This window comes from Patella vulgata, chromosome 8, assembly GCF_932274485.2.
Source record: "Patella vulgata chromosome 8, xgPatVulg1.2, whole genome shotgun sequence".
NCBI classification, from domain to species: domain Eukaryota; kingdom Metazoa; phylum Mollusca; class Gastropoda; family Patellidae; genus Patella; species Patella vulgata.
Window position 1 is genome coordinate 28,456,771 of NC_065886.2, and position 13,108 is coordinate 28,469,878.

Here is a 13,108-nt window from a genome sequence, read left to right on the forward strand (position 1 = left end):
TTTCTTTAGGCCTGGAGTGTTATCTAAATTATTAGACATTAATTAATTTATCCAGACCATAATCAACCCTCGATGTCATCGCTAGCCTGCGATATTTACTGGATTTAGTTCCGATTTGCCGTTCAACTTTCATTCACGATTAAATCATAACGTGGATAATCGAGACTATGTTTTTTTTTATCGTACTAGTAAAGATGATCGAGGCTAGGCCGAAAAATCGATTGCTAAATTCTCGGTTCAGAGTGGATCAATTTGACTGAAATTTTCCTCAATTCCCTTTACATTATCTAGCTTTTAAATATTATAGTGAGAAAAGCCAACTCTTTATCTAATCTCCGTTCTTGTATCTTATAAATACCCTGCCACTTAAATCAAAATATAGCAAAGCAATTCTTCATGGTGATCCCAATGAATGTAACTTGTACACCAAAGTCATTTTTAGACAAGTTCACAAGTATTTTAAACTAAGCCCTTAGAACGATTATTTATTTATCTATTTATTTATTGTTTAAGCTAAATGCTTAGAATGATGATGATTTAATTATTTACTTATCTATTTATGTTAATATGTAAGCTAAACGCTTAGAATGATGATGATTTATTTATTAATGTATTTTCCGGCGTGGTTTCCCCTTGTCAGTAATGCAGGACGGAGGGCCTGACAAGGACAGCTGTCTAGTCGTTCGGATGGGACGAAAAACCGAGGTCCCGTGTACACATTGGCGTGCACGTAAAAGATCCCTTGGCAGTTGGAATTCGATATAAGAGTAGGTCGTAGCGCCGCTGCCCGGGAAAATTTCCCTCATAGCACACTGTATGGCGTATAGCCGTCTTCATTAGCCCAGGTTAGGAGCAGAACAGTAGGACGTTAAACCCCATTTCATTTCATTTATTAATGTAAGTTTGTATATATAAATTACATGGAGATGAATTTATATAAGCCTTTACTTATTTTAAAATCCATTTTATCAGTATTGTATACTCATGCACTCGAAATAAAATATTGTTTAAACCATATTTAACTAATGGCATTTTCCAATACCGAATTCATTGTATATTCCATACCCACAACCCTCACATTTTATAATCCTCTGTTAACAATATGTAAAATTTGTATGTTTCAATTATTTTCTATAATTTATTTAGCTATTCACAGTATTTTATGTTATGTTATACCTCTCATATTTATAATTATAAAAAGGTTTCATCATAGGGCCTTCTGCTTAATTTATCATTATTTATTTATATTTTATTCAACCCTTTGATATATATTCACCTTGTAAATACATATATGCAACTTATTACTTAACTTTAAAACATAACCGTAAAATTCTATATTTCTTAACTGTTATAATCAATGTAAACATTATGGTTTCGATATAATTCTATAAACCCCCAGTTTGATCTTCTTGTATGTTTATTTAGTAATCGTAGTATATACTGGTTTCAGTTATGGTACACTGTGTATGGTTTCAATATTTGTTAATCTTAGTTAATCCCCTGTTTCATCTTTTAATTGTACAATAAGCCAACTCTAATATATACGATTATGCACCTTTGTTACATCAATAGCTTGTTATAGCTAATCATGCTCACTCACCTTGCATTCCATTGGATAGTTCGCACTGATGTTTGTATTTATATTCATATCTTTCTCATTTTTTATAGTTGTCTACGATATCACCGTAGGTGGAAGTGGACGTAAAACCCCAGAAACGAACGAACGATCATTTTTTATCTATTTGTATATATGCTTGATAACGACTTGTGAAACCTTGTTGAAACGTCGCAGTGAAATAAACCACAGTAATTGTTATCCATAAAAGTGTGTTTTTGATTATGTTCCAATTACTAAATGCCATTCAAAGAATAAGGAAAATAATATTACAGCACTAACAGGAACAAGCTAAATTACTGGGGAAGCAGAAATTATGCGATTAAGTTTATACCAGATCCCTGGAGGTCGTGTGTTCGATCCCTGCAGATTTCCCGGCGTGATTCCCCCTTTTCATTGATACATGACGGTGGGCCTGACAAGGACAGCCGCCTGGTCGTTCGGATGGGACGAAAAACCGAGGTCCCGTGTATACATTGGCGTGCACGTAAAAGATCCATTTGCAGTTGGAATTTGATATAAGAGTAGGACAAAGTTCCGCGGCGGGGGCAAAATTCTATGAAATATAAATAATTTACCAGTTTGGGCGCTATTTGATGCCGAATGAGCGTAACCGCTGGCGAAAACGCGTATTATGGATAGCGGGCCTTGCTTTGAAAACAAACGCGAAAATAAAAGTTTAAATATATTTAAAACATATTTTTATTTACAATAAGAATGACACCATTGTTCGTGTCCACCAATTTTACATATTTTATATACGGTCTATGGTTAAACACATTCCAAATAGAATTTTAACATAAATGATGCAAATAAAGGACCGAAGCCAGTCATTGTTACCGAGAGCTGCATATACAAGCAGTCCAATCATCACCCACTTTGATTAATTCTTTGGCTACAATTTAAATGCAAGTTATATAGTTAATGTAATGCCGATACGTCTACAAATAAACTAAAGTCATACTATTATTGCTGTCTCCACCACGTGGATTACAAATCGCAATACAAATTGCATCTTTTTAAAAAAAAACAAACCCAACAAACTCTGCCAATTATACTATTACTGAAGTGACGATCGACATACGCCGACATTGACTGTAATAAACAAATATTTAACAATCCAGGAAAACTTCTAAAAATAACCAAGTAGACACAGTACACATTAATTATATTAATTTAGTCGCCTAGTTAAAGCAAATTTCATTGGGTGATGTTGGCATCTTTAGCCATACCATAAAATACACTAAGTTTATCTTGCAATAAATTTGTTGGTGTATCAAACTCGACAATTTCACCATCATCTAGTACCATTACACTGAAACAAGCCAACAAATAAATATTATAATTTTTATAGTCCAAACCAGATACAATAGTTTATAATCCCTAACTAAGTAAGTTAGGTCTTCTTTGGGTACATGTAATTAACAGGTATCTATGGTTGGTCTGCATTAACCAAGTATTGTTGTGTAGGCCTACATGTATATATTGTCTTGTTATATTTTCATATTTTATCATTGCTTGATAATGACTAGAGAAGCCTAGTCAAAACGTCGCTCAGTAATAAGCAGTAATTGTATTCCATAGAATTGTGACCTGTATATTCCAGTTCAATTACTAAATGCCATTGAAACAATTTGACATTAAAGCCATCGATTCTATGTTTTCTTTTTCCTTTGTTGTCACATTAAGTTATGGATGGAAGAGCTTTACATGCTGCTAGAGGAAATTTAAGGTGACGGGCGCATTTTCTCAATTAATAATGGTAAAGACAAAAAACAGACGAAGAATATGAAAGACAAGTAATATCCAGACTGCAGACCAGTCTAGTATTGTCCATGTTAAATATAATAGACAATGTAGGCAAACTTCTCAACAAAACATAAGGATTATAACACTCAAATTTAAACAAAAAGCAAGCTTCCTTATTGTACTAAACTCTCACATATTAAACTTAATCAAGCTGCTAGCTCCGTGATCTTACTACAAGAAAATCACCCCTCGTAGATATGACAAGTGGTAAATAGTAATCATAATCCACCGACGACCATGGTGGTTACGACTGTGTACAAGTAGAACAATATAAACACCAGATGAGAAGGTCGCTAAAACTTTGAGATAATGTATAACAAGGTGTTTGGGGTGTGGTTTGTTTTGTTTTAGCTACGATTGGATGCCGTTAGTTTCACATTAATGCATGTAACATTTTAAAAATATTTTTGTACTATTAGGACTAATTAAATATGCATTGTGTAAGAGCTAAATTTTCCTATTGCAGATCTTTCGTTTGGCCTCAAATGTTTGTTACATCATTAATTGGGTTGAGATTTTCAACAGATTTAAACACGATCGCAAGTTAATAATTCAATTATCAACAATGGTAGCAATGACAATCAAGACTACGCTAGTCATCAAATGACCATAACTCCGCTCAGTATATGAAGTAATTTGATTGAAATTTTCAATAATATATTCCCTTTATATTATCTACTTTTTTGCTATTATAGCGAGAACTACCAAATTTAAACATACCCGGCCCAATGTAGTGAAACAACTTTCGCTTGTCTGGAAATATTGTCAGTTAAGTAAATCAAGTGGTGATTTTAACCAACTTGAAATCGCCATTCATAACATTACTCAATGGTAGTTATCCGTTGAAAACTGTAGTCTCTACCGCGTTTACAAGGTTTTCGGCAAAGGCTACGGAAGGTCGCGTAACGCTGAACATCGAGTGGGTTCGACCTCTCAATCTTATGATGGACTACAATGTTTTATAGCAAATTTGAAACAAATCTGTTAAAACTATAGCCTTTATCATGTTCACAAGACTTCCGGCAAAGAAAGTCGCGGAACTCTGGTTATCGATAGGGTTCATCCTCACCTCACATGACCCCAATGTTTCGCACCAAATTTGAAAAAGATCGGTCCAAAACTGTTGCCCCTATCGCAACTCTGTAACGGAAAGTCACGGAACTCTGAAAATCGATAGGATTGTTCCTCTTATGACCACAATGCTTTATACCAAATTTGAAAAACTGACTGACGGACGGACCGGCGGACAGTGTAGCGATATAGCCTAATGCGCCGACACTTAAATGTGCGCGTATAAAATATACTTACCGATCATAATCCATAATAGTATTTAAACGATGGGCTATAGACAACACAGTACTATCTTTAAACTCTGATCGTATTGTTTTCTGTATTAAATCATCAGTTTTCAAATCAACAGCAGCTGTAGCTTCATCTAATATTAATACTTTTGTTTTCCTTAATAAACTTCTAGCTAGACATAATAGCTGACGCTGCCCAATACTAAATAAAAACATAAAATCTATATTGAATAAAGGCGCTAAATCTCTAACATAATAATATTATCCAAAATATTTGAAATTTAGAATTAAATATTGGCCCAATTCAATCAATATTGATGTTTTTATCTTATCGTGAAAATATGGGATCCTAATATTCAACATCTAAGACACAATTAACATTTTAAAATCTCAATAATTGTTTTTAAAAAATTGAATGTAAACCACCTTATATACACTCATTGCATTACATTACTATGTACATGTACTATTAAACCAATATTCGTCTATTTTAATGTTCTAAAGAATATAGCTATACGACCTTTAAAAATGCATTACATAAAGAGCCGGTCGTTCTTGTTGTAACAGTTCAAAATAGATATTGAAAAATTAGTTATACTGAAAATTTGTGTCAAATTGCTTTATTGTGAGCGAAGTTATGAGTGTTTAAAGTTTCGACAAGAGCTAGCATCAATAGTCTCGATTGTCGAGTACCGTGGATACGATAATATCCATTACATATCTGCACGATCCGATGGTGTATAGAGAGTTAAATATGGGTTTGCCATGTGAATAACCTACCTTTAATGACATTATGATGGCTATAAATTCCTAATCTGATATGAGTATAAAAATGTAGATCTACCTTAAATTTCCACCACCTTCATCACATTCATAATCTAAACCTGATGGTAGTGTGGATATAAAGTGTTTTAAATGGGCATGTTCCAATGCTGTCCACAGATCCTCATCACTAAATTCATTAAATGGATCTAAATTTATACGTAAAGCACCCGTAAACAAGACAGGATCCTAAAATCAAGATATTTAAAAAAAGAATTGACAAGAGCATCTATACATTATTGATGTATGCAGGCAACGCGGCGTTACCGGATCCATTTATAAAAAAAATGTCACCAGTTTTAAAATATTTTGAAGTTACAAAGTTTTAAAATAATTTCTCCAGAATCCAAATCAAGTACATCTAACCTCGTCGCTGTCACTCTCACCAAAATGGTGACATACTAAGGTTTAATATGGAAAGAAATTACCAGAACTTACTTGTGGCAATATAGTTATATTAGATCTTAAATCATGTAACCCTAATGTAGCTATATCTATGTCATCAACTTTAATTACACCACCTGTTGATTCTATAATACGAAACAACACCATAGATAGTGATGACTTGCCTGCTCCTGTACGGCCTACTATTCCCACCTGTAGACACAAAGTTACAATAAACATTTCGCCATAGTTTCTTATAGAATGAGAGAGGGAGAGAGAATTGAGGTTTAACGTCCACTCAACACAAACTAGGTCATTTCGGGACTAACATATGGTTCAATTTTAGCAGTGGGAGGACACCGGTGGACCGGTAGAAAACCCAAGAGTTTGGACAGGCGATCCCACTCCTTGTCACGTACAACCGAGGAATCGAAACGACGATGATGCGCATAACCCTTGAATAAAACTATCTGTGAAATGCACAATCATATCACGAGGTTGGACAGGCGACCCTACTCCTTGTCACGAACAAGTGGGGAATCGAAACCAAGCCACTTCAATCAATGACAAACCTTATGATGCAACGCGCGCGCGTTAACTATTCGACAACTCAACCACCCTCTTATAGAATAGAAGAAAGCCCAGGCTTAGAGAGTGCATATTATAATCTGAATTCAGTTAGTTTGGCCACAACTGCCAATCTGATTAAAACACAGATCCTATTTCGTTTCGCTTTTTATAGTTCAAAAATTTGCTTAACTTGTCTTTACTACACTAGGATCTGGAACAGTTGTTATCATTGACGTGTTTTGGATGATGTGAGGGTTTAGGCAATGGAACGGTCTGTTACAGCGATCTTTTGGCGTGTGGTTCCGGAACTGTGGGTAATCCACTAGAAACATCAATGCTGATTGGTTAATCAAATGTCTGACGCCATAGGGTCAAAAGCCGCTCGTATGACGTCTGACGCGACCTATCACTACAACCGGTCATATCTTCATGTAGTGCAGGCCATCGAAAGTATAAAACAAACGAAACGAAATATAGATCTGTATTTTAACCAGAATATAATTCAGAATAGGAAGTCTTGATGACCGAGACTAATCGCATTCCTTGAAAACTGTAGACAGTACACACCGAATTGTCAATGGACAACTTGGCACAGGTGACGGTACCATAATGACCATCAATGTAAAACTGACTATAAATTATACTTTCAAGAGCATATCCTGAGTACCAAGGCTCAGCGTTTGAGAACATTAACTTCTTTAGGATTCCCCGAACCTTTATATTCTCGCAGACTCCTTAGCATTCATGAGAACACTATAAGCGCATGGTTGTTAGAGGTATATGTCCCAAAAAATAAAATTGTACAATTTGCTCGTTGAAACTTTACACAACTTATTAAATGCCAAAGGTATTGAATGTTTCCGAGTTTAAAGATGGGTTCCCAGAAAAGTATTTATCGGGTGGTTATTTCCAATAAAAGTATGGTAATTTTGGTATATATGGAAAGTAGAGATATCCAATCTTACTAGAAAAATACTGGATTCCCTGAATAACACTCATGGAGCGTATACAGGACAAAAATGTAAGGGTTCCCCTAATCAACAGCATCTGTGATGTCAAAGGTCACACGCGAACATTGAGCGCTTGATGTTAGACGTACAACACTTTCTGAGATAAAAATGACGGAAAAAGACGCGGGTAGTGGATAATCCGAGAATTTAATTAGGATTCAATATTTGTAATAAATAGTAAGCGATTAAAGACAACATCGTCTTATGTATGCAACGAATTCTCCTCTGACTCCCAAGAGAGGTAAGTCACGTGACGTAAACATGACATGGTTTGATCGAATTTTTATAGCAGGACAATCCTTCGCAATAACAATGTTTGAGAAGGATTTCAAGCAAAGTTATGACAAATTAATTAGTTTGAATATGTTTTTAGTCCATATATACCATTAAATCACCCAGTTTGTACGCGGGAACCCATATTTAAATTAGCATGCAGACAGACAAATATTCACATAGAATAATGGGGGATGCTAATTGTAGGCCGACTGGAGAGGTTCGGGAATTTCCGGAGTATATAAATGTGTATTTTGGGGAATACTACCCCAATTTCTTAAACCTAACCCTTTTTAGAAGACTGCACATGGATCCAATTTACCTTTTACACCACTTAAAAGGGTTAGGGTTGGGGTAAGGGTTTGTATTCCCCAAAATACTCATCAATATAAAGCGACCGACAATTAGCATCTCCCTAGAATAATACCTTTTCACCACCTCTCACACTACAGGAAATACCCTTCAATACTAGCGGTAAGTCAGAACGATATCTTGTTTGTAAGTTATCAAGTTGGATTTCGCCAGAATCTGGCCATTCATCTGGAGGTTTACTTTCTTTTATAAACCAATCCGCCTAAAATATATGAGTATTAAATGATTATTGGTAATTGTTATGGAAAAAGTATTAATATGACGTCAAGTTACTGGCAGACTATCATCGCCATTCAAGAGAAAACTACCGTCATGATAGGCCGCATTATTTCTGTTGCGTCTTTTTTTTTTGAAAATCATATTTTTTTCACTTTGAGGGAAGTCTGTATCATTAATAGGCCCGTGACTATACAGCGCAGTGGACGCTTGATTTAATATATTTGTTTATTTCTTGCAATGTCTATGTAGTTTGTCTTGTCCGCGGGGTTGTCTTGTCGTGTTTGTTTTGTGTGTAGTGTGGTCCTCCTGTACTTACTACCAGAGACAAGTTGCACCTAATTCCAATTAACCCTCTAGACCCCCTGGATAGAAAGCCACATACTAAATTCCATTACTCATTTGAAGTATCTGACTAAGATGTGGAGAGAATAATGTTTGTTTCAATCTGTCAAAGATTTAAAGTCACATACCCGTACTTATAATTGCCGAAGATGTAATGTATATAAACGCAGGCACGTACCAACTTTTATTAAAAATGTAGACCGAAGTGGACGAATCAATGAAAAGACAGATATGGAGACAACAATGTGTGTTTTATTATACAGAAGTTTGGGCTATGCCAGTATATAATTACTCACTTCTTGTGGTATATCTGTATATTCTAATATTCTCTCTACGGACACAATATTCACCTCTAACTGGGTTGATACTTGTACAAATATATTTAACGATTGTGTTACCTTCAATATAATATATAAAACATAGTAATTTGGTACCTACAAGGTACATCAAGAACATATGCATTTACTACTGTCTAAATTTAAAACTAAATTAAAGAAACCAGAACAATTCTGGATTTTTATATGGATTTCATTCTTCTGGTAGGTTACTACTATGAAATGATTAAAATTATTGCAATAAGAATGTATTACATTACCTGTATGGCATAAATGATTGAAAGACCAACGGCACTCCCTGTCATATGTGGCATCAATACGGCTAATAAAGATGCTATTGAAACTGTGATATTTCCCAATATCTCTAATCTCATTCTACACCATCTACAATACAATACAACACAACACAATTATCGTAACATATTACGGTAGTCTATAATATATATATTTTAATACAACAAATGGAATCTCCCAAAACAAACAGGAAAACATTTTCTGATAATAAGACATTCAAGGTGAAGAACAATGTACACAATAAATAGTTTTTTGGAGTTTTGTGTTTGTTCAAGTCTACTTACCTACTGATGGCTATAGCGGCAAAATGAAAGACATTATTTTTATTCATCCTTTTTTGTGCATCATCACGGAATCTTTCTACATCTGAATACGCTCGTATCGAACTAGCCCCTGTGATAGTTTCTGCGAAATGGGAGTATATAGGCGATCGAGCAATCGACTCATTACGCCTCAGTTGACGTGATGTTGGCACGTAAAATTTCTAAAAAGATAAAAATCAGTTTTATTAAAGCTTTGCCCGAAACATACAAAATGATTTTTTAAAAACCCAGCGTATTAAAAATAAGGGGGCGGGGCGAATGGTTTAACACGTGCGCTTTAGATCATATGGACTAAGTATCGCTTATCCATGTATAGATTAAATTATTAAATGGCGATCATAATTCAAATCATTTAAATTTCGGCCATCCGATGGTCTAGAGCGTTGATTATGGGCTTGTAATTAGAATAAGGTGTATTCCCACGAAGGCGCAGTTACAGAGCGTGACCAAAATTAATCCTTCCCGCGAAGGCGCAGATATCGACTTGTCGGCTTTCGTTTTAAGAGAGGCATGTTGCTATTAGGACCCAATTAACGGTGTTAAAGATTTTATGAATTTATGTTCACCCTGAACCAACAACACTCTGGAAGTATGGCATGCAAGAAGCTAGTTGGAAAATCCCATCCGAATGTTTTTGAAATGATCACATTTTTACAACAAGAACAAAATATTAACCACCAAGGAAGAGATATAAATATGCTCAAATCCAAAGCCAGTTCCAGGAATTAAAAGACACGAGGAAGAGGAATTGACTTTAGTCGAGTATTTAGTCAGGGTGTCTTATTTGGCGAAATTAAATTAATTTTTGTTATAGTGTAGTTATGTTTACATTTCTTATACCAAAAATGATGCTAAAATGTTGGTTAATTAGTTACATTGGGGATTATGAAAGTGTAAATTCTTATCATAACAATCTATAATACCATTGTTACGATTTTAATCCATTTTAATCCCTAGGAGCTGGATTCCCACGAAGTCGTCGAAAACGACCTCGTTTAATCCGTTACGCACTATAACTGCCCCTTTTGGGAATAAACCTAGAATAAATGTCCAGATAATAGTTGATACTACATTTGAAGACAAAATAAAGATCTACAATAGACAGATTTAGCTCTTACGCAACACTTTTTAGTATTAATTAAACTGGCCGATATCAGGGTCAGTCATCAAAGATGGGCGCAAAAACAAGCCTAAGCATTAAATAAATTATGTTCACATTTCTCATTCTCTTTTTGATTTTCATTAAAATAATTTAAAGCAAACAAAATGAAAACATGACAAGTATCAAGTATATCAAGTGGTAAGGTATACATTACCTGGATAAAATAGTAGATGGTGAATATAGGAATCACAGCAGCTATAAATACAGGGGCACTATACGATATCACAACAACTATACCAATAACAACAAATAAGGTATTCAAAAACTGGCGAGTAAAATAGTTTAAACCCGTATCTAATATATTAACATCTCTTGTAAACCTGTTCATGATTCGTCCAGATGGTGTTGTGTCAAAGAAACTCATTGGTTGATGTAGAATATTATTTAAAAGGCAAGAAAACATTATTTTTGCAGCACGAACCATACTGGTATATAGTGTTATCATGTACATTAACACTAAAACAGCTGAAAAAACAAAATCCAAACATTATTGTAAGAATTGAAATAATAATTTACAGGATGGAAGTGATCCAAATTTGAGGTTTGCCAACTTCTATATTTCGAGATTTCAAGTGCACTATTCCTAATAAATATGGGACGTGTGGTGGGGTGCAGATGTTTACACTAAGTGTACAATATTTGGTTAAAGGAGGGCCGGTGGTCCTCCGAGAAAATATTGAAAAATCTTGGTGTCAATGGTGATTTGTGGCGCATACCTGGACCCGAATATAACATTCGATTTCCTCTGCTACATTACCCCAACCAACAAATACCTCAAATTGACAGTTTCATACAAAAAGGCTAATAAGTAACTTTTTATACTGTACCTTGAGATATGGCGATCCCTAGGGCCCCAACCTTGACCAACCACAAAAGTGGTCCAAACAATGTTTACATATAGTTTACATTTGTTAGGTATTAATTAGTACAGTTTACCTTGTGAAAGAGAAAGAAATGCATAAATTCCCAGGTAGTAGGTAGTTGTTGATGACGGTACATTTACTTCATATTTGTTAGTCAGTCCATCTTGTGTTATATTCATGAGTCCATCTTGTGTTATATTTGTGAGGCCATATTGTGTTATATTTGTAAGGCCATCTTGTGTTATATTTGTAAGGCCATCTTGTGTTATATTTAGATTAGATGTATCATCAATCCACACACTTAACCAGATATTACTACAGACAGCAGCAACTTGATACAGTAGAAACATCATCATAATAAATCCAGTAACAATACATCCCATATGACTAACATACCTTCGTAAAACACTAAAACTAATCTAAAAAACAACATACGAGTATAATAGCTTACAACTACGTCAATAGCATATTAGATAAAAAAAATCGATGGTTATGATGGTTATAAAATTAGATACTTCATGTCGATTAGAAGCACAAATAACAAAGAAACAGTGGCCTTATTTGATATTTTTTAAAAGGTTTGAAATTCAACATGACCCAATACCCAGATCTTACACTTTAAGACGACGCAATAAAATGACGTATTTGGTGACCAAAATGGATATTTATGGTCCGTTACCCAATGGCGGTCAAATTTACTCACCTTTCCCTTTTCTATCCATTCTTCTTCAATTAAGTTTGTCGTAACATCAATGACATTACCGTCTTCTCCATCTTGTGATAAAACTTCTAGATCATCTATATTACCTATACTGTAATAATATTATACTATTTTATAATGCATTACCAATACAAGTATATAATACTTGTAATATTTATTACCTAATCTTTACTAGTATATAATAATATTATACGATATCATATTTATTACCTAATCTATACTAGTATATAATAATCTTATACTATACTATATTATATCCATTATAATATTATACTATTATACCATTTTATACTTTATCATATTTATTAGTTACTAGCAGGATACCCGGCTTCGCTCGGGGGGTCATAACTCCGAAACCGGAAGTGGTAGACTAACGCCACCTGGCCTATGTTACTCCCCGGTCCGAGCTACCCCTATACCTCAAATTTCAGACTCGGGGCAGACCTCGTGTAGCTGCCAACCCCGAACAGACCGGATTCGCTCGGGGGTCATAACTCCGAAACCGGAAGTGGTAGACTAACGCCACCTGGCCTATGTTACTCCCCGGTCCGAGCTACCCCTATACCCCAAATTTCAGACTCGGGGCGGCAGACCTAGTGTAGCCGCCAACCCCGAAAAGATCCGGCTTCGCTTGGGGGTCATAACTCCGAAACCGGAAGTGGTAGACTAACGCCACCTGGCCTATGTTACGTC

The 13,108-nt window shown here is 35.1% G+C and overlaps 1 protein-coding gene across 2 annotated transcripts in view; it reads right to left on the minus strand.

Annotated features, from left to right (window-relative positions):
- Positions 1–2,299: 2,299 nt before the first annotated feature.
- Positions 2,300–13,108, minus strand: part of LOC126829578 (multidrug resistance-associated protein 1) — a 35,007-nt gene continuing 24,198 nt past the window's right edge. For both annotated transcript variants that reach the window (XM_050559525.2, XM_050559524.2), the window contains 11 exons: positions 12,398–12,506; positions 11,768–12,113; positions 10,986–11,296; positions 9,631–9,830; positions 9,313–9,436; positions 9,014–9,115; positions 8,212–8,358; positions 5,986–6,144; positions 5,570–5,736; positions 4,733–4,927; positions 2,300–2,930 (listed from right to left, as the gene is read on the minus strand). In XM_050559525.2, the coding sequence (XP_050415482.1) occupies positions 2,816–2,930; positions 4,733–4,927; positions 5,570–5,736; positions 5,986–6,144; positions 8,212–8,358; positions 9,014–9,115; positions 9,313–9,436; positions 9,631–9,830; positions 10,986–11,296; positions 11,768–12,113; positions 12,398–12,506 (1,975 nt within the window). In that variant the 3' untranslated portion in view covers positions 2,300–2,815. The remainder of the gene's footprint in view (positions 2,931–4,732; positions 4,928–5,569; positions 5,737–5,985; positions 6,145–8,211; positions 8,359–9,013; positions 9,116–9,312; positions 9,437–9,630; positions 9,831–10,985; positions 11,297–11,767; positions 12,114–12,397; positions 12,507–13,108) is intronic.